The sequence below is a fragment of the Malurus melanocephalus genome, unplaced genomic scaffold, assembly GCF_030028575.1.
Source record: "Malurus melanocephalus ecotype Western Australia unplaced genomic scaffold, MMel_1.1 scaffold_1113, whole genome shotgun sequence".
Classification (NCBI taxonomy): domain Eukaryota; kingdom Metazoa; phylum Chordata; class Aves; order Passeriformes; family Maluridae; genus Malurus; species Malurus melanocephalus.
Genome location: NW_026624345.1, coordinates 25,952 through 49,079, shown reverse-complemented (window position 1 = coordinate 49,079; position 23,128 = coordinate 25,952). Strand labels below are relative to the sequence as shown.

The following is a 23,128-nucleotide window of genomic DNA, read 5'->3' as shown; positions in this document are numbered from 1 at the left end:
CCTCATTAGCATTTCACATTTCCCTTCGCTGCTTGGTTTCCGGTAAAAATCTCCTGAAATGACTTGTATAAACACGGCCATTATGCTAATTCTGCAGCATGCAGACTGATTTACCTGGGCATTTCCTAGCTTTTCTGTTGGTGCTGGTGAGCTGTTCAGTGTGTGGCTGTCAGGGTTTGCTGTTCTCCTGGAGGTTTGCTCCGAGGCACTGGCAGCTGAGCAATGTTGGTGCTGTGCATTGTAACTCTGAGCAAGGCACTTGTGAGTAARAGCAGCCTCTCATGTCAGTCATTTCTTGAGCTTGCTGTGAGAGCTGTTCACAGAGAAGCATTTTGAAGTATTCTCCAGGAGTCTTCTCATTCTCTGAGAATGGCARTGTCTGATGAGAGCTGAGTTGCTCAGATGCGTGATGAGCTTTGAATATGTTCAGGGTTTGTTCTTGTTAAAGCTRACTTTTGGGTGGGTTTTGATCTTTGCTTCCAGCAGTTGTTGATCTTCAGACAGATACTTTTTGCCCTACTTGCAAGTTACAGTGAATGTTGTTGGGGGTATTTAAGCCAGGAAGCTGCAGGGGCAGAGATGATGCTTCATTTCTGTCCATATTTGCATGGAACTGCAGACATAGATGATACAGTAAGGATTGTAGAATATGCACTCACCTCTGGATCACAGCTATTTTTGTGACATGTCTGCAAATGCTAGATCAGATGATAGAAGACAGGAAAAGGCGTGTTCTGCTTGAAGTTACACTGATAGCTTTGCGGCAGTTTTTGGCAAGTATGTTGTTCAGTTTACTGAGAGATTATATTGYATTGTATTACCTTATTATGCTTGGGCTTTACAGGGTTTTGTCTGAAGAGTAGTGAAGCTGTTGTACACAGAAGAGCATTAATTAAATGCTACTGAAATTTTGAGTCCTCAAATGGACACTGCAGAGTGTTAGGAAAGTTTAATGTTCTTTCAGATGCACAGACAGCACATCTTGAAATAGGCCTGATTATAGAGCAGGATGCTGCAGAGGTTAGTTGTGTGGGAAGCCAGGCTAGCTTGCCTGATGTTGAGGTCTTTGCCTTTTGGAGGGTGGATGCCCATCTKCTGGAACAGCTGTGAGGTCAGTGCACCATGTCCTGCTGAAGTCACAGGTGTAGAGCCTGGAAAAAGTGTGTTTTACCTGTGGTTCATTCAACCTGTTGCTTGTGACACTGATTTGCAGAAGCCTTTCAGCAGCTTGTGCCTGCTGTAATGTGTGATTTTCATCCCAGTGTTCATCTCTAACCTCCCCATGCCTCTAAGTTGGGAAGTAGGTGTGGCTTTCCCCTTGGATCTCCTCTTGGATCTGAGATTGGGTGTTCAGTTGTCCCACTCTGTTTCTGCATGAAGGGTGCAGGAGATGCTTCTTCTAGGACATGCCTGAGTTCATAAACTATTGGGAGAAGGTTTCTGAGCATGACAGGAGAATCAATCACATCAGACATGAGATTCGGTCACCCAACATTTCTCTAAACATTGACTATTTGGGCACTTAATCACATAATTCATAATTGRTTTATTGTAATGCAGTGTTGTAATTACACTGAATATTGCTTAAATTTCTGTGTGGAAACCCAAAATRCTGCTGCTTTATAATGTGTTGAAATATGAGCAGTTTTTTCCCCTCTTTCCCAAATCAGTACTCTGCCAGAGATCACAGGATGGCCTGTGTACAATGAGAATGACTCCTTAAAGCCCTTGGAAAGGGCTACCTGCCATCTCTTGGTCTTAATGTGAAAAGGATTTATCAAAGATTGTTGCTAGAACTATGGAAAGAAAAGTGCTTTACAAATTTATACTTAAAAATGAGTCATTCAAGTCCTCAAAAGAGACTTGGGTATTTTGAGGATTTGCTGTTTTTCCTGCCCCAATGACAAGATAATGCTGGCTTTGAGTTGGTATTAATAAGATTCCATATAGGGATTAACTCTAGAATGGAGCAGTAAAAGCTTGAGTGTCTTTAGTCCAGRTTTGTGGCCAAAAACCCTTCAGTATGTGCCAGTGCTTTGGTAGTGGGGATTGACTGTAATATTTCAGTTGCACTGAATGATCTTCAGGTGAACTTCTACACTAATTTAACATGAAGTGCCATTTTTTATCAATTTCCAAGTTGGGATTAGGATTTCTCTTTCAGCCTCTCAGACCTGAAATGCTGTTTATGGGACTGCCTTCTTCACTTTCCACTACTCTTCCTTTCCTACTTGCAGGCTTTTCTTGTTATCAGCAAAATAGTGAAGCATTTGGAGAGTGGGCTGGTYTTGTATTGCCAATCTATGCTGGTCTGGTTTTACTGGAGAACACCTTTGCCGTATTTTTTTCAGAATGTTGATATTTTTCCTTTTTATATATTTTTATTTTTTGTTACTAATAAGCACAAATGTGGTTCTAGAATTGAGAGATCTTTCAATAGAAGTTGTCTTAATGTAAACATGTTGTACCAGGCTGAAGCAGGATGAGTTGTCTTCCAACCAGGAATACTTTTGGAGTCCTGTGTGCTGCACTTGGCTTGTACAAGCCTATCTTTTCTGCATGGTTTCAGTGCAATCTCTGAKGATGGAGTTCTTATTTCAAACTCARYCTAGATATTGAGWAACCTGRTATAGTGCAAGGGGTCCCTGCCCATGGCAGGGGGTTGGAACAMGGGAYCTTTAAGATCCCTTCCAACCCAAAACCATTCTGGGATTATGTGATCTGTATTTGGGGAACCACTGCTTTTAAAATGCAGACTTGCACAATGCAGTGTGGGAGCAGAGTGATGTGTTCTTACTCTGTCTCCAACAAGCTGGATTGTGTTGACAGTCATGTGCCTTAGTTTCCTAAACATTCTGTTGCAGAAGACTAGAAGGTGACCTACTTCTTGCAAAAAAAATGCATTTCTATAGACAAGCCTTGATTAAATAAATACAAAATACAAGTGCCCTTCTGAATATGAATATTCACATGTTGAGTGTGTGAACCTCTTCTCATCAGGTTGTTTTAAATCTGTACAAATGTGTGAGAGGAGCTGTGCAGTGTAATGTGAGCTCTTGTACAGACATTCACTGCGAGCTCATTTCCGTGCTCACCACTCATCTGCTAGGTGTTACATGTTGGTACCTGCAGAGCTGTTTTGTTACAGCCTTTGGAATTTAAACAGCAATGCCTGTTCATTCTCTGTCCATTTAGAAATGACTTCCTCAACACAAACCCTACAGTTCCAGGATTGGTAGCTGTCAGCAAATCTCCATGCTGGCAAAACATGTGGTATGAATGCAGTGTCATCTTCCRTGTCTGCATTTTGCACCTGAGGCAAAGAATAGAGAGGGATCTTTTTCATGTGTAAATATGGGATCCTCCAGGACTCAGGTGTCATGCCAGGGGCAGTGTTGATTTGTGCTGCTCTTCCCTAATTTGAGTTTACTGTAACAAGACTTCAGCCTTAGAGGCTGGTTAAGTCTGCTCTCATATTAGACTCAGCCCATATTACACTCAGGTTGCATTGGATGACTGGTTTGGCTGTTTATTGTCCTTCAGTTAATGATAAATGCTTTGATAAATTCTGAGTTCRGGCTGCACCTCTTACACAGAACTAGCAAAGGGGTAGGAAACTTCAGCTTGTGGTGGCTGAGGAAGTTGCTTAAGAAAATGTGAGAAAACCTAAGTGCAGCCGATTTGACTCATGTAAGAAATGCARTAGAATAACTAGTAGCAGGAAAGCAAGATAATCTGTGTGCCAGCATTGTGTCTGGCACTTTTCTTTGATAAGTATCTGAATTATCAAATTCAGTTGACAAGTTTAGAGGGTGCAGAACCTGCCCTTTTACAGAATATCAAGCTGTATACTCACAGTGCTGATGGAGGCCACCTGATACCAAGTGGAATCTTGTATTACTCTTAAATGTGAATAAATGGGTGATAAAACACAGTATTAGTTAACTCGGCAGCCTCAAACTGTCAATAAAATAAACTGTACTTAATCCAGATAAAAATATCAGTAATTCTGGAGACTAACCCTCATATTTTATGCCAGAGCTGCCTGATGGGTTGAATTTAAATAGTGATAAAGAAAATGTTCAAGACTACATCAGCAGCTAAAGAAGATCCTAAATTACTTCCAGTATCTTCTGCACTTGCATATCTTCATTAACAAGAAAGAGCAGGTAATACAGCTGGAAAAGTTGAGGAATTTTAAATACAGTAAACACCCAGAATTATCATCACAATAACTGACAACTATTTCAGAAAAGAAAATTTTGGGGTTGTAATAGGGAGTGAGCCACCTTTTACAGCACTCAATTCACTGTACCATGTTGCACATCTCCCTGCCATGGTAATTTGGCCTTAAATATTTTCCTTCGGACTCTCCTCAGTTAAAATAAGTGGATTATCATGCTCCACTTCAGACACTTAASCAAAAAGACCCCAAATTCTTTTTATGGATGAGCAGTACAGGAATGAGTAATCCCACATGAGTTTCTGTTTCTTTTTCCTTTGTTTAAAGATGCTGGGGAAATGATTTTAAACAAAATGCTGGAATCTCTGCAGCCTGTGTGGGAGAACTTCTGTCTTTGGGCACATGATTGTATGTGATCACCCACTGCTGACCACATAAAGAGGATGCAGAATTTCCAGGGGTGGAAACACACTGAACTGGTGCCATCTGTATTTCAAAATATCTGCACAAAATTGTGGGAAAAAAACGTAAAGCAGGGTGCTTACTACTATTTTACATGTGGGTGATGTTGGACCTTTACCTGGTTTCAGAAGCAAAGTTACAWAATTGCTCTAGTAATTAATTTTTATTTCTTTATAGTTTTAGCTAATTTATAGTATGAAAAGCAAGTAACATGAAATGTTTTCAGCTTCTTGGTGCTGTAGGGAGTCTTGTGTGTCCTTTACTCTTACTTTGAGCTCTTTTAGACACAGCTTTTAGTAATTTTTAACAACACCAATATTCAGCTAATGGTGCAGGTAGATCTTTCACAAGACCCAGTAAATTRTCACAGAATCTTATCAGATAGCTTGGAACAAGAGCTGGTTTGTAAGTGCATCACTGGCTGCARACAGAAATACCAGAACGTAATTGAAATGGATTCTTCTAATTGAGACAGAGGAAGGAACTAAAAAGCATTTGGTCATCTGGATTTCTCATGAGGCTGAAATAGGAACCAAATGTACTTTAGAACTGAATCCTAGAGAAATGCATTGGGATCCAGTTCAGGGCTCTGATTTTGAAATGTTGKGATTTAGTGCAGAGTTTATGCAATAATGGACTTCTCAAGCATCTTCAARTTCAGTATGGCCAGTTTTAGTGCTGATGCATTTCCACATGCCAAATATTTGTCATGTTTTTGGGATCCTTTGCTGGTCTTGTACAACTTGGAAGAAAGTAAAGCTCTAAATGATGGATGGCAGATTTGCAGACTCACCACTGCTCCAGCGTTAGATTAAATGCAGTTGGAGTTGCAAACACATGAAGTCATGGAGCCAGTGGGTCAGTGCTCTGAAAGAAGAGCAAATGTTTACAGTCTGGTTCCAGTCTGTTTTGTGTGCAAAACATCTGAGGTTTATAGAGATGCTGCCCAGAGTGTAAATAGTAACAGGGAGGTGGCAGTTTCTCCTTGGTCAGTGCATGTTTTCATAGGATTTCTAGGTCTGTGTGTTCTGGGACTTGGAAGATTGGTTTCATCAATGAAATTTGAAAATCTTTTTGCAAAGTATTGGTGTCTTTCCTAAAGTAAACTTTGTGGAAGAGCAGTTTGGATTGTAAATACTTAGGGAGGGAGTAAAAAGATCTTTGAAGAAGCAAAGTGCACCTGATCCTTGCTTTCCTGGATTAATTTCTTTTCAGGTTCTGGCAAACAGCAGCTTTTTGGTCAGATACTCTGTGGTATACTAGTGTGCAGATTAACTTCTTTTTAGAGAAGTTTTAATTCATTTCATTGGAGGGGCATGGTATATATGAAACTGTGGAAATGCTCTAGTGATGGGAGGCAATCTGAGTGTGAGTTGAAGGGAGAGCAGTGCTGAACTGGGTGCAGGAAGGAGCAACAGCTGATGCTGGAGCTTTGTTTGAAGYATTTAGTTGCAGGCTGGCTTGGTGACATCCTTCTGTCACTCTCAGGGTATGGCAGATGTCCCCAGCCTGCAGGTGCTGCCAGGGTGGTGCAGTGCAGGCCCTCAGGTTGGCCTGTCTCCCTCCATTTGTTATCCACATTTTGAGAATTATGGATTAATTGGATTACACGGTAAATAGGGGATAATAGATTAAAGGGATATTATTGGTTTAAACCCCTTCTTAAACCCCTTCACCTTTCTTTGTTAATASTGTTATGCAAGATAAAAATGTCAGTCATGAAATAAACTTGCTGTGACTCCTCCTTTGGTGCTTTTGGAGTTGGGCACCCTCCAGCCAAAATGATCTGGCTGATCTGAGCATAAATTCTGCTCTGCCACCAAAAGATCTTACAAAAGSTGGCTTCTGTGAGTCAAGACTTAAACCTTTCCTTTTTTAAGGGCGGATAGCTCCGTTTGTGCGACCAAACTGAGAAGGTTTCACTTCTACCGTGCATGACGCAGTTCTGATGGCTCTGAAAAAGGCAAACACGGTTCAAGCTGCATGCAGCGAATGCTGAAAAGGGGAAATAGGTCTGTGCTCTCAGAGCAGGGCTGAGCTGTGACGCATTTGGGATGTGTATTGATGAGCAGCAGCTTTATTTTGTACTCCTGTATCAGTAACTGTGTCTGAACTCYCCGTTCTTGCAAAGAAACAGGAATTAATCCCAACGTACTGAATTTTATCTCTGGAAATGGTCAGATCAGGTTTAAATAACTATTGAAATGGAGAGAAAGAAGCTGGGAGATGTGAGATGTCTGGTATTGACACGCACTGTCTGTGCTTCAGCCCTTTTAAGCCTGGTCCATTCATGSATCTGCTGGCAGCAGTGCCATTTTCCAGCAGTTTGCCCTTCTTTTTTTGGGAGTTTGGGATTCATTTCCACACAGAGCAGTTGGCTGCTCTGCACGTGGCCACAGTAATGCACATGTGGGCACAAATGGGGACTGCTGTGCTTTGGTGGGAGTGCCAGTTTGTCCTGGTTTTAACATAACTTTGGCCATAATTAACACTTAGAGAACRGAAAACTCTCGCAGGGAAACGTGTTTTGTGTTAGTGCACGCTCAGATATTTTGACCCAGATTTGAGTTTGGAAAGTAAATATACTGCTGCTTACCTCGATCCTTTTCTCTAAATACCTTCAGTGCCCTTATTAAAAATTAGTTACTGTATATGCTTATTGTAAGTTTCCAGAATGCTGCTAATGCATCTTAAATAGAGAGTGGTTTATCAAATATTAGAGCATGGAGTGGCAATTCAGGAATAAATTGTTTCCCTTCACCTWAGGAGATGCCAATCAAGCTGCTGGATTGCTATAAAATAGGGAAAGTATATTTTTAGTTCCTTGAGTAAACAAGTTACGGGTATGAATGTGGAGAAGTTTTGTCCTAGGTCACTGACTGGGGCATATTTGAAAGAGAAATCCACTTTAGAAAGCACTGGGAGGAGTGAMTGGGGAGAGAAATTGTAGAAACCTGAAAGCTGTGAAGGAACCAAGATGATTTTATTTACCTCCAAGTCTGAGACCAGTAAAAGAGACCAAACCAGTTCAATGTCTCGACATGAGACTTGGTTAAACCTGTTGGTCTAACAATCAAGACAGTTGTGGATTTGAGCTCATTAATATAATTAGGATATGCATTCATGGSATAAATATATCATCTGGATCATCTCCCTCTTTCGTGTAATGCTGCAGATATTCCCTGTTTGGGTGGAGGAGGTTGTGCCCTCTAATCTCCCTCCCACTGGGAGTCTGCATTGATTGATTTGATTGCAATCTTTCTCCATTCATTATCTCTCTGTTTATTGCTGTCATTTCAGAAGACATTTGGTAAAACTTTAGTGGCAGCAGTATTGATTTGCACTCAGTCTTCTTCAGAATCAGCTTGGGGTGGGGTAGCACAAAAATAAAGGCTGTTGGAGATTCTTTTCTCTGGATTCTCTGCCAAAATCCTCAGATACGGATTTGCCTGGATTAAGCCTCTAATAATGAAGTGTGTGCTAGGGTGCTGTAAAATGCAGCATTTTCAGACTCCAGTCATTTATCCATCATCTTCCTTCAAGCTGATTTTCCAGTGCTATGGATGGTTTGGTTTGCATATTTAGGCATGTACACACCAGCCTAAAAACATGGCAGTTACCTGTTCTTATTCTAAATTAGGCTTGTAAACTTTTTTTTGGGTGGTGTTTTTATTTGTTGTGTTTTTGTGGGGCTTTAATTAAAGAAAATAGGAAATATTTGTTTTTCAAGAAATTCAAGTAAGGTCAGGAAGAGAAAATGYTTGGTGGCTCTTAAAGCTCTAATATAGAGTTACTAAATTATATCTCCTATTTTCTTAAAATATCTGATTTATTATTTCAGATACTTAATAAGCCTTGTCAGTCCACTATGTTCCACTGAACTTGCAGCCAAACCCAGATGGCTTGATAAATGGTTTCTTTCTTTAAATCTTGTGATGACTAAATCTTYATTTGATGCATTTTCTCATTTTTTTCTTTTTTAAGCAATTGCTAGTGGAAAAAATGCAGAGTCCCTGATCCCCTAGAAGAGCTAAAAAGCCATTTGGCTATGCTGAGGTTTCAACAAATCATATTTAGATTGCTGACATTGTTTTCATGGAAACCAAATAAATTGGTGCCACTTCCTGGGTTTAAAAGATGTGTTCATCTGGTGTGTATTTCATGTAGACCTTTTTTTTTCCCTCCCAAAGAAATATTTTAATGCTTACTTTGCTTTAGGCAGTAACTAGACAGTGATGTTTGTGCTGTGTTTTGTTTATAAAAGATACCTGCTCTGGTTTGCTGCAGATGACCACACCAGCAGGTGTTCAATTACAACTAAATGATCAGTGTTCTGCAACCATGTCTTTGTAGAAAGAATGAACTAAAAAACTGGAGATACTTCATTTAACAAGTAGTTAAATGCAAAGTTTTAGGGGAAGCWGTTGTGGTAACATCAGGCACCTTGACAGGAGTRTGATTTMGGTGTTTTCTTGTRCATTCATGATGAAGTGACTTGGCTCTCTCAGGGAGGATCACAAGGCTCCAGGAGACACAGGCTGGTTTGACTCAAACCTTTCTGAAAATGGAATAGTTGACAGTTACAAATAAAGTTACTTAACAGTCAACTTCCTGTGGTTTACATGCATTTCTGAATCAGGAGGAGGATGAAGGGCCGCAGATGTGTATATTCCATCTGAACAAAAAAGGGCATCTTTCTCAAGCATTCAAAAGGGACTGCTAAAAAATCCGATATCCTGATACGATTTATTGAAGTTTAAAACAGGCAGGGCACTCTAAGACCAGAAGGTCTTTGAAGCTGGTGTGTAGGCTGTTCATTCTGCTGTTTTGGGGTGTGCTCAAGAAGTTTGCTTTATTGCAGTACATCAATACTCATATGAGACATGTGCCCAARCCTGGTTTGATTTTGTCTCTTGTGTTGGCATCTTTGGGGCTGTACTTCAAGTGCAGTAGAGGGAAGTGGGGAGGGGATGAGTTGGGTCCTGCAGTGTCACAGGTCAGTGCTGACCTTCAGAAATCTCTATTTTCAAAATGCTCAGCTGTAAAGAGTACTTTAATGGGTTCATATGCATTTAAAGGAGGTTCACGTGTGACTTGTTTAAGACTGTCCAATCTAAATCTTCTTTCTGTCATTGTGAAGCCATTCCTCCTTGTCTGGGCACTCCAGACCCTTGTCAATAGTTTTTCCATCTTTCCTATATGCTCCCTTTAGGTACTGAAGACAAAAGTTTTGTCACCCTAAAATCTCTTTTCCAGGCTGAAGAGTCCCAATTCTCTCAGCCTTTCCTGATAGGAGAGGTGCTCCATCTCTGTGATCAACTTGGGGGCCTCCTCTGGGCTCCCTTCAGCAGGTCAAGGTCCTTCCTGTGCTGGGGACACAGTTTTAGCTAATCTTTAAGTTTCCATCCTATATGCTCACAGAACATGGGTGTGAAGACAAAAGGAGTGTAATGGAGAATTGTGGGGTTTTTGATAGGGGGGCAGAGCTCTCAGTTTCTCAGTTCTGTCTGAATTCTGTCCTTAGTGTGGCTCCTTTGTGGCATGACACCCACAGATGGATGGGTGAATGGCCACGTGGCAGGGCTGGGCATGGTGAGCCACACTGGAGTTAGTGGGATGGAGTGGGGAAACCCAGTTTCTTTTTTCTAGTCATTTTGGGTAAACCAGAGAGTTTACAGTTTGTCAAAAGGGAAATTTTAGATGACAGCTGTTGAATACAGCTGTTTAAATATGGGCACTGTCATGGATTTATTGAGTGGGATCTGGTTCTCTGTCTACCAAGAAAAAGCAGCCTAACCCAGAAAAACTGCCTTATTGTACTGTGGTGTGAATAGATCCTTTTCTTACTGATTTTTAAAAATAGGTGGTATTCATGCTTTCCTTASTTATTGTGTGCTGAGTTTTTCAGTGTGTTTCTCTTCATTATTGCATAAAATAAAAAACTTGACCCTTTGGGAAGGGATTGAAGCTTGGCTGCTTTGTAATGCTGCCTCTTTGAAGCTTGTTTAAATGGGTCAAAACTCTCTGGTTCTCCAGTACTGCATTCTGATACTGATCTGTTCAGGGAGGTAGTTTGCTGTTCAAGGGTATCTGTAGTTAGCAGAGCTCAGCCTACAGATAGCAGCATGTCCAGGGCACACAGAAAATTACCACTGCTCAGGGCCCTGGGTTGTTGCTGTGTGATAGGGAGGGGTGGCTGGAGTGGRATGGAAGAGATGATGAGTTTGAAGCTGTTTAAAGTTTTTGATGGCATGCAAATTAGTAAAAAACACTGAATGAATAACTTCTATCCTTAGATACAGAGTTGAGTCACATTGACAGCACTTGCTGTGCTGGATTTGTTGTCTGAACRGATTTTCCTGAGGGGAGAGCCCAGCAGCTGAGCTGATGGTGTGGAGGAGGGAAGCTGGAATGTCTCTCTGCTTTATTAGCTGTGTTATGTTGTAACTGATGGGTTTAATAGTTCAATCCCTTGAGTTTCAGCATGGCCACCTTGATGTGTGTCTGCCATTGATTGATAGGTGACAGCCCAGGAAATGGGATTGGCATCTCAGTGTTCCCTGGCAGTGACTTTGCTGCTGGATGCGTGGCTTTGCAGTGCTGCTGTGGCTGCAGGCCTGTGTGTTTTGCATTTGTGATTTCAGGAAATCCCYTCTTTTGGAAAGCTGCTTCTGGGGATGCTTTGTGACCTTTCCAGGCTGTGGTTTATTTGTCTGCTCCAGCTGCTCGATCCATTGCAGTAGCAGCAAGCCCTGGGACTTGAAGGAGAGGTAGTAACTTACACATTAACTGCAGAGTTAATGCATCTTTAGGGAGTAGGTATTGCTGTAAGTCGTATAAAAAAGCTCTCTTAAGATTAAAATGCATGTTTGTATGCACACACACACAAATACTTACAGCTTCTAAGGCCCAGGTATTCCAGAATAAATACCTCCACTTAYTGAGTCTGAAATCTGGTTGATTGGTATGTAGTCAGCCCTGTGGGGAAGGGAAGGTTGCCAGCTGCTATTGGCACCTAAAAAAGAAATTAAATCTGACCCTAAATTTTAGTTTGCCTTAATATTCAGCTACAGACAGTGGTTTTAGCACTTAAAAAGCCTGAATTCTGATCCTCTTACTCCTTCTTGGGAAGCTTGATGGATTTGTGCATCAGGGTTGTTTATTTTCTGTGAAATAGGAATGCTCTTCCTTGTATACCTCCCTTAGAGGATTGAGGCTAGAATAGATGCTGGAAAAGATATAATACTGCTGTCACTGCAAGCAGRTGCTGCTGTGTGCCACTAAAATGGTGTTACTGCTGCAGTTTGTCACCCCAGAGAAAATCAGGACAGCYGAGCTAAACAGGAGGTAAAATAAGGTTATAGAGATGTGTTGGACTCTCTCCCTGCAGGTGTGTCGAGCACAAGGCATGTTCCAACCAGAGCCCCAGTCGTGCCTCATTAAACACTCATGTTCAAATTGCACACTTAAAGGTGTGGTATCTACTTGTGTTATGTAACTTATTTTAGTAACTGGAAAAGTTGCAAAGGTGCCTTGCTGATRTGTCTGCCAGAACCCTTTTTTGGCCTGTTATTTGCCCTGCTCTGCTCAGGGTAGATGCTTAGATGACACAGTTGGATAGTGAGGTTTGATATTCTTCCTAGATAAGTTTGCAGAGTTCAGATTGAAGTGAGGGGAAGTTATCAGGGTGTAACTCCTGTCCTAATTCACTAATTCTGCATTAGGTGTAGTCAGCCSGGCCTCAGATGCTGCTTCATATTCTCATCAAGAAAACTCGGTCAGAACTACTCTTCCACCTGCAGAGTAAAATGAATAAATTTCTGCACTTAAAATGAATAAGTTACAGCTGATAATTAAAAGAAAACAGATTTGTGGTTCTGTAAGGGTGCTGAGAACCTTGGAAAGGTGCTTTCCTCTGCAGTGAATTCCATCAGTACATTCCTATTGCAAGTGAACTCAGGTGCAATAGTATCCATGGAAGAATTGCTCCTTGATCCCAGCACCCTGAGTTCTGCAGGGTGGACTGTTCCAGATTCAGGTTTACCATGAAAAAAAATCTATAGTTCCACATTACTGGAGGGATTAAAACCTGCAGTTACCATTTGCCAGGGATGACTTGAATCCAAAAGATAACCTAAATAGTAAATGTGATATCATGCACAGCAGCCTGGAGCTCTGCTCATCACTCCCAGAATAAGAAGTTCTGATCCAGCTTGGTGTCTGATGGGAGATTTGAGTAAAATGCTTTGTCTGTTGTGGTTTCTCATCCTCACCATTCCTGCACACTGGGGCAGTACCTGTGGGAATGGCTCCTGTGRCACTGCAGTTACAAATGAACTTTCTCTGGTGATTAATCCCTGTACCTGAATGCCTGTGTGTGCACTCTGCAAAGCCTCAGAGGAATTGAATGTTTCTTTTCATAACCAAGGTGTGGCTGCTTCATTGATGCTCCCTGTGGATAACACTTGGATTTATTTATCAAGTCTAAACTTGGAAAGAATGTGACTATTATAAATGTGTCTTTTATGCTTTTAAGCTTAAATATTAACTGGCCTAAGAATAAATCATCAGTTGTGTTCTTAGGATAGCTGCTTTTAAAAATGGCAGTGATTARAGCTTACAACACTTAAATGTAGGTTTCGATAAATTATCTGGACTTTAGAATGTAAACTATTGGGATCAAGGACGTCTCTTATTTAAATAACTGTTTGATTTGTTTTTAGGGGGAATCTGTAAAGTATTTCTTGGACAACTTGGATAAACTTGGAGAACAAGTAAGTCCTTTTTTATTTTTCTTTCCTGTCTTGAGTTTTAAGTAGTCTTTGTGATCTCTGGGTTTTAAATAGATGAAATTTAATTAGTGTCTACTGCAATAACTTTAGTTAACTCAGACTGTCGCATTATCTCAGCAGTTCATCACTGACATGTCAAAAACACGGGGCAATGCAAGGGCCAGGAGACTTTCTGGGAATAAAACTTCTGTCAAAATTGAACAAAAAACRAGTTMCAAATGCTTGTCCAGTCAGGAGACTGCTAAAGTAGCTTTTCAACACTGAATGGCATCCAAAAACAACTGGGTTTGGGTTTATATGTCCAGTTAAGAACAATGAGTTAAGTCAGTCATAGGTCAGTGKTACCTTCCAGTATTTTCTACTTTAACATAAGCTCAGTAAAGAAGAAAGTCTCTTTCCCTGGGGAAAAAGACTGAAATTTCTGTAGAATACTTTTTAGTAGAACTGTTACAGTTACAGTTGTGGATTGCAGGAATGGCATGTGGAAAACCTGCCTAGAATGGGATATGCTGTTTGAACTCTGTGGGGAGGCAGTTTCTCCATGGTCATTTCCAGCTGATGATAACAAATGAAGGAATCCAAACCACTTCAGTTAAATTCTGTTACATCATGCTTAATTTCATTTTTCTTTTTACCAGATAAAATTAAATTCTAAGCCAGACTATTTTTCTGCTTTGAACTGCCATTGTTCTAACTAAAACACTGGTGATCATTGTGCTTCCCAGATTTCTGGCTTGAGAGCTCCAGCACTTGCTCTCTGAATTTGGATTTGGTCTCGAGTTTTAAGAACTGCACTTACATTAATRAACTGCTAAACTCTGCCAGTGTCGTGGGCTTTGAATCCAGTGCTATTTGAGCTTCAAATGTTGTTTTTTTTCCCAACAGTAGGGTTTTACAGCTTCATTTCAAAGTTTTTAATTTAGAAACTTTGGTCCATTCTTCAATTAAATTGTAAAACTTAGTAGCAAGTTGGTTTTTTAAAATATTCTTATGTAAACACACTTACTGCAGGTCTGATGTTGCTGTAGGAGTGCTCTGAAACACAGCTTTTCTGGTTTCAAGTTGGAACAAATGGTGTTGAGAATCAGAGGGACTCATTGGGATCTGCTGTTGTAGAATRTATTAAATCTTTGAGGAAAAAGGTGTAAGTTGAGTTTTGTTAATGAGTGAAAGATTTAATAGGTTCTTCTGATTTATTCTTATCTACATGCAAGATTGTCTAATGATTGTTTCCCCAAATTCTAAATATAAATATTTGACTGTTCTTATCTGATGCAACTGGGCTGACTTGCAGCTAAATTTCTTACAAACACATAGATCTGCAATTYGTGTGGCTCTTGCCAAAAGGGAGCTGATAACAGCATGGAAGGAAAAGAACTTAATGTTCAGATTTAATCAGATCAGCAAAATAGGAGTATCTGACAGGCAGACATGCGTGGGATCTCCTGGATTCCTTGCAACTGTGTGTTGCTATTTCAACTGCCAGTGCAGACTGTACGTATCCAAAATACCTCACAGAGAGACTTGGCTTTCCATCTTGTGATTGGATCTTAGTCATGCCTTAAATTGTAATTTTAGCTAGGCAAACAGGGATGTGRTAGCCAAAAGAGCTACTGATAACTAAAAGAACTCCTTTAGAAGAAGCAGACTGCAGTGACTTTGAGGAAAGGAGATAGGAAAATCAGGAAGAAAGCATGTGTTCCAAATTAATGTCAGTATGAGRATGCTTGAGGGAAAAACACTTATAGACAATAGCAAAACACTGAAATAACTTGGAAAATAATACTCAGTGCCATCCAAGGAAAAGTCTCACCTGATACYGCAGTCTTCAGATATGGATCAACACTGAGAAAGTGGCACACTGCTTTTATTCCAAGGATCTGGGCATGAGGTAGAAAATGTAAATGTCCTTCAAAAAGATAACTAAAATACTGTGAGGTTTGTTGGGAGTTGTTGTGTTTGGTTTCCTGTAGCCAGATGGTGGCTTGATACCAGCACTGAACTCTCCAAGCCCTCAGTTGCTGCCTGTTGCATCAAGCAGCCAATATCCAGTTTAAAACATGGAYTGGTTTGGGTTGGAAGGGATCCTAAAGATATCTAATTCCACAGTAGGTCTTGTATGCATGTAGAACTTGAAAGCACTTGAAAGGATTCTCTTTGTGGCTGCAAGTGTGGAAGGAATTTTCAATGAGTAATAGCACTTGAGAGGGCATTTGTCAGGAATTCTAGGGATAAGCTCCTTGTTCTTGAAGCTTGACTGAATAAACATTACAGGCCAACTCCCAGGAGAGTTTACTTTGTGCCCTTGTTTCAATRTTGAAGGTACATATGACTTTGGCTATTATATTAATTGCTTTTGTTTATTTACATAATTCAGTCATTTCAGTCACTCCTGAGCTTTCCTAAGACTTTTTGGTTTTGTTCTGAGAGTTTGAGACTRACTTCCTGAAAAACAAAGAATGTCCATTCCCCTTTGGAAGTTGGAGTAAGTGCTGAACCTGTGACACTCTTGCCTGCATGTTGACAGTGACATTTGATACAGTCTCTGCACTGGTTTTGCTGATAGTTTTCCTCTATAATTTTGGTGGAAAGCACCCAAGATAAATTTAAAAAAAAACAAGAAGTCTTATCATCCTTAAAAGTTACTCAATCTGACAAGGGGGTGGCAGCACCTTTCTTGCTCAGTTTGGAGAGAACTTCATGCTTCTTTAGCAGTTCTCTCCTCCAGATTTTGGTGGTGTGGGGTTTGGATGTGTAACAGTTCTGCAGCAAAGGCGGCAGGGTGGGGAGCCTGTGCTCCAGAGCTGCTTTGTAATTCGTGCCACGATAAAAATCAGTGTCTTAGTCATGGGCAGCTCGGAAAAAGCAACTCGGACTCAGACAAAGCTGAGTTTCACTTTGGAGCTTGCATGGTAAAGCCAAATGAYCCTTGAGTTTTTGGAATGTTACACTCAGTTCATGATTTTTAAATTTTATTTTTGTGGCTTGAATTTGCCCAGCTGCCCAAAACTTGGGATATAAGTACTGAAATAGCCATGGAGCAGTGTGCTTGTTCCCCCACCCAGCTGACTGGTTGAATCAGACTTCCTGGAGCATGGTCTTATACAGCTTTATAAAAGCTYCAAGTGTGGGAACTGGCACTGTCAAAGGAAGATCATAGATCATTCACTTCTTAAGAAGAGACTGAAATTCCAAAACCTAAATCATGTTCTCTGAAGTTGTGAGAAATGCTGGAAAAATGTGAGGAAGAGTTTCCATAACAAGTTTTTTCAACAACAAGGTTTTGAAGTCCAGCACAGGCAGCTCTGTGGTAGAGATGCACTTTGCAGATAGCAGAGAGACTTGGACCRTAGACAAAAGTGTAATTCTAGGAACGAAAAAATCCCCAATCTGAGTGTTGAATTCCATACCCTCAAAAGCTGACTAATAAGAATTCCTTTTCCTGTAGCRTCTGCATCCGTTGATGATGTTCCTGTAACAATCAAAAAAAATGCAGGCTCTTGAATACCTCTTAAATTCTGGGGAAAAGTGGGCTGGAGGACTTCCTGCTACAGCTGTCTGTGCATCCCCAGCTGGGAGGGCACTGCTGTCCCCAGCTCCCAAGAGTTTCTTCTCCTGTTCTGCTCATTGCACAGTAAATTTTGACAATGTGAGCTCATTGGAGTGGTGCGGCAGGATATAAAGATGCGTGGCACAAACACAGGAAACTGCTTAGGTTTCAGTTTTCAGGCGTAATTGATTGCTTGAAAGTTATTTAGTGGAGCAGCTGGTTTGTTTCGGGAAGCAGTCATGCAGTTTGCAGGAGAGAGGGAGGAATGGAGAACCCACAGCTGGAATAAGAAATCCCATATTTTCTAAAACAGGTTTGAGAAACCTGTTTTAGAACCCATTAGCTGCAACTGCAGTGTTGGCAGCCAGTGTTGTGGGAAGAGAATGAAGGAAGCATGAAGTGATCAGAATGAGGGAAACTGGCATGAGGAATTGCTGGTTCACCTCCCAGGTTGGTTATGGATCTTTATCATGTGGCAGAGGGAAAGCTTAAGTTCTGAATTTAGTATTGGATGTGTTTCCTGCTTTGGACTTTAGCTCTTTCCCAAAAGCTCCAGTGTTAGCATGGAAATCCACAGCCATGTCTTTGTGTTGAAAAACTTGTGCTGTTCCACTGCTRTGCCCATACCCACAATCTTATCCTAATCAGAAAACTCTCCTTGCTTTTGTAGGATTACCTTCCCTCACAGCAAGATATCCTGCTGGCACGAAGGCCGACCAAAGGCATTCACGAGTACGACTTTGAAATCAAAAATGTCCCTTTCAAGATGGTCGATGTGGGCGGCCAGAGGTCGGAGCGGAAGCGGTGGTTCGAGTGCTTCGACAGTGTCACATCAATATTRTTCCTCGTGTCCTCCAGTGAATTCGACCAAGTGCTCATGGAGGACCGGCAGACRAATCGCCTGACGGAGTCCCTGAACATTTTTGAAACAATAGTCAACAACCGGGTGTTCAGCAACGTCTCCATCATCCTCTTCTTAAACAAGACGGACTTGCTCGAGGAGAAAGTACAGAAAGTCAGCATCAAAGACTATTTCCCAGAGTTTGAAGGGGATCCCCACTGCTTAACAGATGTCCAAAAATTCCTGGTGGATTGTTTTCGCACGAAACGCCGGGACCAGCAGCAGAAGCCCCTGTACCACCACTTCACCACTGCTATTAACACAGAGAACATCCGGCTAGTTTTCCGTGATGTTAAGGATACCATCCTGCACGACAACCTCAAGCAGCTGATGTTACAGTGATGTGCAAAGAGACTTTTTTATTTCAGTAACTCTTGTGTGTTGTTTTTTTAACTAGAAGTTTACAGCAGGAGTAGAGAAATCCAGATCCTGTCAGACTTCTTGATATGTGGCTAAAAGCTGCTGCTGAACACATTATTGCCAATTTCTGCAGAAATTCAGGCTTAATCTCTTCCAGTGTAGCTTCAAGTTGACTCAAGTTGTAATTTTATAGCAGACCTATGCCTAAGTTACCTGTAAAGTGGTAAATTTGACCTTTTACAAACACGTGTATTATCCTAGAAAATCCAGAATTCCAAGTCCAAACTTCAATGAAAWTGTTACAATTATTAGTCTGTGGCAGTAATTTAAGGTGGGGTGGGGGGGAGAATCTTTTCACATCWAACTTCATTGTGAAGACTGTGATACCGTAGCTGACTTATGATTTCTCAGGTCTATTTTTGGTTAGAAATCCCATAAATCCCTTGCTGGAATCATCTCTTTGAAGCGCAGGTTCCTGGCTGTAACTTACTTCCTTTTTAAGTATAAATCACGGCGTTGGGTTGGAATAGGAGATGCTTTTAAAAATACTTAAAATTGGGAGTTTCAGACATATCTATCAGGAAGTGCTGAGTGCAGTGGTGCTGGAGCCATGGCAAAGCACAGAGCACTCTGATCAATCCTCTTGGCATTCTGATGTGGGAAGAGGGAAGCAAGCCCAGCTTGTGTTTTTTATCTTCACTGAGCAGATGTTCCCTATGGGTGACATGTCACCTGTGGGTCACCTGCACCTGAAGAGCTTTAACTTAGCACTGGTTTATTTGAACTCCCTGCCTCCTTGCCAGAGCCTCCTGTGAGTCAGGAGYGTTTGGTGATGGAGAGAAGGACTTGCAAACCTAAGTGCCTCCTTGTGTTCTGTCCTCCTCTGGCATTTTCAGTGGCCTTATGAATTCCCAGCAGAGGCCTTGTGTAGCTGACACCGTGCAGATGAATGTTTTCCTCTAAAAAAATTTTAAAAGTGTCCCAGCAGAATGTGCTTCAGCTGATGAGGTTCTTTTTGAGACTTTCCAGTTGGGTCTAAGCAATCCTAAGTGTACTTGAGCCAAATACGTTGCACAGCATCTCCCAGARTGCTGCTTGTGACTATTTTACCCAAAGTTCTAGTGCAGTTTTGTTTATTTTTCTTATGGGAAGTTGTTAGCATTGCCATGTGATAAAAAAWRATGATAATAATAATAATAATAAATAGTGAAAATAAAGCAATCCTCATGTACCCCACAGCACACTGCAAAAAGAGAATGAGATTGTGGTGTAAAAATCAGTGTCCCTACAGTGTTTCTGCCAGGCTGTAGTGTCATGTGGGCAGTTCAGCTGCCATTTGCCCCATGGAATTGGCCAGTTCCTGTGGATCATGCTGGTGGCCAATCCTTCAATACATTTTTATTCACATCCCACAAGCAGGGGTGACGTGGTGGTGTCRCTGCTGGGAGCAGTGGCCCTGCTAGGACATAGGAAAGCTGCCTGTCTGCTGAACTTAGCCTTTACTTACTGTGATTGTAAGTTGTATTAACATCTCTGTACCTCGTTCTCCTGGCAGTAGAAGGGGAATAGTGTATTTTTATTTAGTTAGGTGCTTTGAAAGACCTCTATTTTTTTATATCATCCAGTGAATAGTCATAGGTTAGTCTGCGATTCTGGCCATCAGGCGAGGAAAGAATTCTGAAAAGAGCTTGGGAAAAGTCACAGTGCAGAGTCTGAGCATAATCCAAAAGTCAGCACTGATGTCAGGAGGATTAGTAGAATTGTGGATGGGGATATTTAATGTAGATTTTGCCTCTACTGGACATGGATTATTTCTGATCTGGTGTGTTCAGGTTATATGTGAGCAATACAAGAAGGAGGATGAAGCAGAGACCTCAGGAAAGAGTGGTGAGGCTCTTTCAAGGACTGGACAACACACCTGTGATGGGAGCAGAGGTTCTTCTTTTCCCTCTTCAGAGTATTCTGGTTGATATGGCTGGGCTATAAATGCTCCATGAGCAGACACAAACCTCTGGTGGCCTCCCAGTCCTGGCCTGGAAAGCAGAAAACAAATCCATGCCTTTGGTTGTCAACAAGAGGAGGAGTTGGGWTGGTCTTTTCCTTTGCTGACAGTTGTCTGAACAAGTGTCTTTTCAAAAAAAGAGATTTATTTCTGATTAAAACAATTAATTTGGAGAGGTCTGCAGTAGGTGTTTTGGAGGGTGTCAGACCAGATGATTGCAGAAGAGACTAAAGGCTGGTAGTGGATGATAGGGTGAGTACCAGGGATTTGTCTCATCTAATTTATGTGAAGTGTGAATTTATGTGAATTTTTTGTTCATGAAACCTGTTAATTTACTGAAGATCCTCAAAATTTATGTCAGTCTAAGGATGTAGCCAAGATCACCCAGGCACTGGGCACTGCTGAGCTTAGCTAAAGTGGGGGAAATACTCAGCAGCTTCTCCCCAGAACCACCACAAAAATCCCTGGTTTTAATCCTTTCAGATCATTCTCCCTGTGAACCCCAGGGCCTGTAGGAGAGGAACAAGGGGGACCCCAATGCTGGGTCGCTTGTAGGCCCTGGTAGATAAAGCACTATATGAATCTCAGGCAGAAATGAATTGTTTGAATGAAATAACTGAGTCAAATCACTCGGGTTTCCCACTCCCAGTTGTTGAGAGGGGTGAGACAACGCACCTGGATGTTCCTGTTTACATGGTTCCTGTGTTACCCTGCAGCCAAAAACCCCAAATCAATGTCCTGTCCATCTTCAGGCTCACTCCTCATGAGCTCCCTCAGTGGAGCTCACCTTGGACTGTTGTATTTCCTTTTAGATTTGTTTCTAAATATSATTTGTTTATGGCAGGACATGAATTTGGTACAAGAACTGAAGGGTTGATGCTCTGAACAGGCTGAGTTTTATCCTGAAGCAACCAAAATTACAGTTTGCTGGTGAGAGTGAAGCTTCYTTATGGAAACCAGTCTGTGGTACAAGGTTGGGGTGTATTCCTAGTGAAGGTGGSAAAGCAGGTAGAAAGTGAAGTTTTCCAGAAAATCAAGTTTCCCAAAATTCCTTAGTTCTCTTTGCTGGAGTGAGCTGTGTTCAAAAGATCACTGACTGTATGGAGATTAAACCACTGTCCTGTACTTGAAGGTGAAATCGGTGTTTTAGTGACTGTTCCCTGCTGCAGAGTGTTAAACYGAGATGATTGATACCTAAAAACTGTGGCTGTTCATCAGGGCTTTAAAAATKTCACTGTTTTTTCTTTATCTGTTGTACGTGGGAGCATAAGCCATCAGTTTGTGTGAAACCTCAGCTTTCTTCTACAATGACAGCTCTTAAAAAAAAGTCAAGTTGATCTCAAAGGCTGTTTATGGGGCTCGTTTGTGAGTAGCTTTCAGTTTTTCCCATCARCATTATTCCAGCAAAGTGATGGGGGTGTTCCTGGTGGATCCCAGCCTTTGGGAGCAGCTCCCAGTTGAGCTGTCCCATATGTCCTTGGCCACCAGAACATCCCCCTGGTAATTCCTCCTCCAGGACGGTTGCAGAAGTTTGGTTTTCCAGCACCATTCCTGTTCCATGCCCACGGGAAGTCTCGTGCCGAATCGTTCACCAGTTCACTTTACAGGTCTTGTCTCTCTGATGGTACCATTAACATAGTTTTTAATTACACAGCATTGCAATACAGTGCCATTTTGCAATTTCTTTGCGTTGTACTTGAAAATAAGTTGAATTGCAGACTATTTAAAACCGCTTTCCTGCGCTTTCAGTAGCAGTGAGAGCTTACCTTACATGAAGCCTTTATGTAAAAATATATTTTATAACAACCTCATAGATCTTTAACAAAACCAAGATTTGTATTAGCTTTGTATAAATGTTTGTGGCTTACAATTTTATATGTTTAACTTTTTATAAACTTTCCAGGGACTACTTTTTATTGTAAATTTTTTTTTCCCCTCCTTGCTTTAGTTTCAGATTGGCAATAAATTATTTCTAAGGGAGGTCTTAGAAGAAAAAGCATCACTTCCTTTTTATAAAATGGTTAAATTGATTCATAATTTCGAACCTCTTACACTTGCTTGTACATTGCTCTGTACATACTCTCCAAAAGTGTTGCCTTTCAGCTATTAATATTTGCCTTGTGTACAAAAATTACTGACGATGAATAAACATATACAGCCTCACGGCRGTGTGATGAAATCATTTTTTCTGTTTAATAATGAGCCGAGACAGCCAGCTGACTCTTTTTGTTGGTTGGCAGAGCCCAGCTGCTTTGCTGCTGCAAACACATCTTGTGTTTCAAATAAAATATGTAACAGAATCAAACAAACTCTCTGCTCAGAAGGCTCCTCCAGGTTCTGCTCGGCCTGATGAGTTTGTCCCCGGCAGGGAGGCACMAGGAAATTGCTGACTTGCACTTGACAGCCTGTTTTGTGCTCAATATTTAAAATATTGATGGCACTYGGGTGTGTTCTGCGACAAACCTTTATGAATTATGGATCTTGGTATGGCAGAGTTGATCTTTTTTTTAGCTCTTTTTGACTAAGCCAGCCTCTGCCTCTTGGAGAAATGGCCCACTGGCTGCAGTGTGAAACAGAACTTTGCAATAGAACATTGATTTCTCCTCAGTTTTTTTAGGCCTGAGATGGTTCATTTTCCACCAGAGCCTGTGGATTTGGCTGGCATGCTGTGGACACTAAATCCCCAGAAATACTCACCCTTGGTTATAGAGTTAGAGCTCAGCATTGCTGCTGGTCCTGCTCGGGGGAATCCAGGCACTGAGGAATTCTCAGTGTGAGTGATGTGGGTGAGTTGGAGCCTGGATGATCCCTGGAGCCTCCTCACTGAAATGAGTTCAACACCTGCCAGATGCCCTGGAACTCAACTCAGCTCTGTGTG

General features: G+C 41.3%; 1 protein-coding gene across 1 annotated transcript in view; it reads left to right on the top strand.

Annotated features, from left to right (window-relative positions):
* GNA13 (G protein subunit alpha 13) overlaps positions 1-22,410 on the top strand; it is a 28,404-nt gene extending 5,994 nt beyond the window's left edge. Inside the window, exons 3-4 of the mRNA XM_057387013.1 lie at positions 13,369-13,419; positions 17,658-22,410. Coding sequence (XP_057242996.1) covers positions 13,369-13,419; positions 17,658-18,230 — 624 coding nt within the window. The 3' untranslated portion in view covers positions 18,231-22,410. The remainder of the gene's footprint in view (positions 1-13,368; positions 13,420-17,657) is intronic.
* Positions 22,411-23,128: the final 718 nt, after the last annotated feature.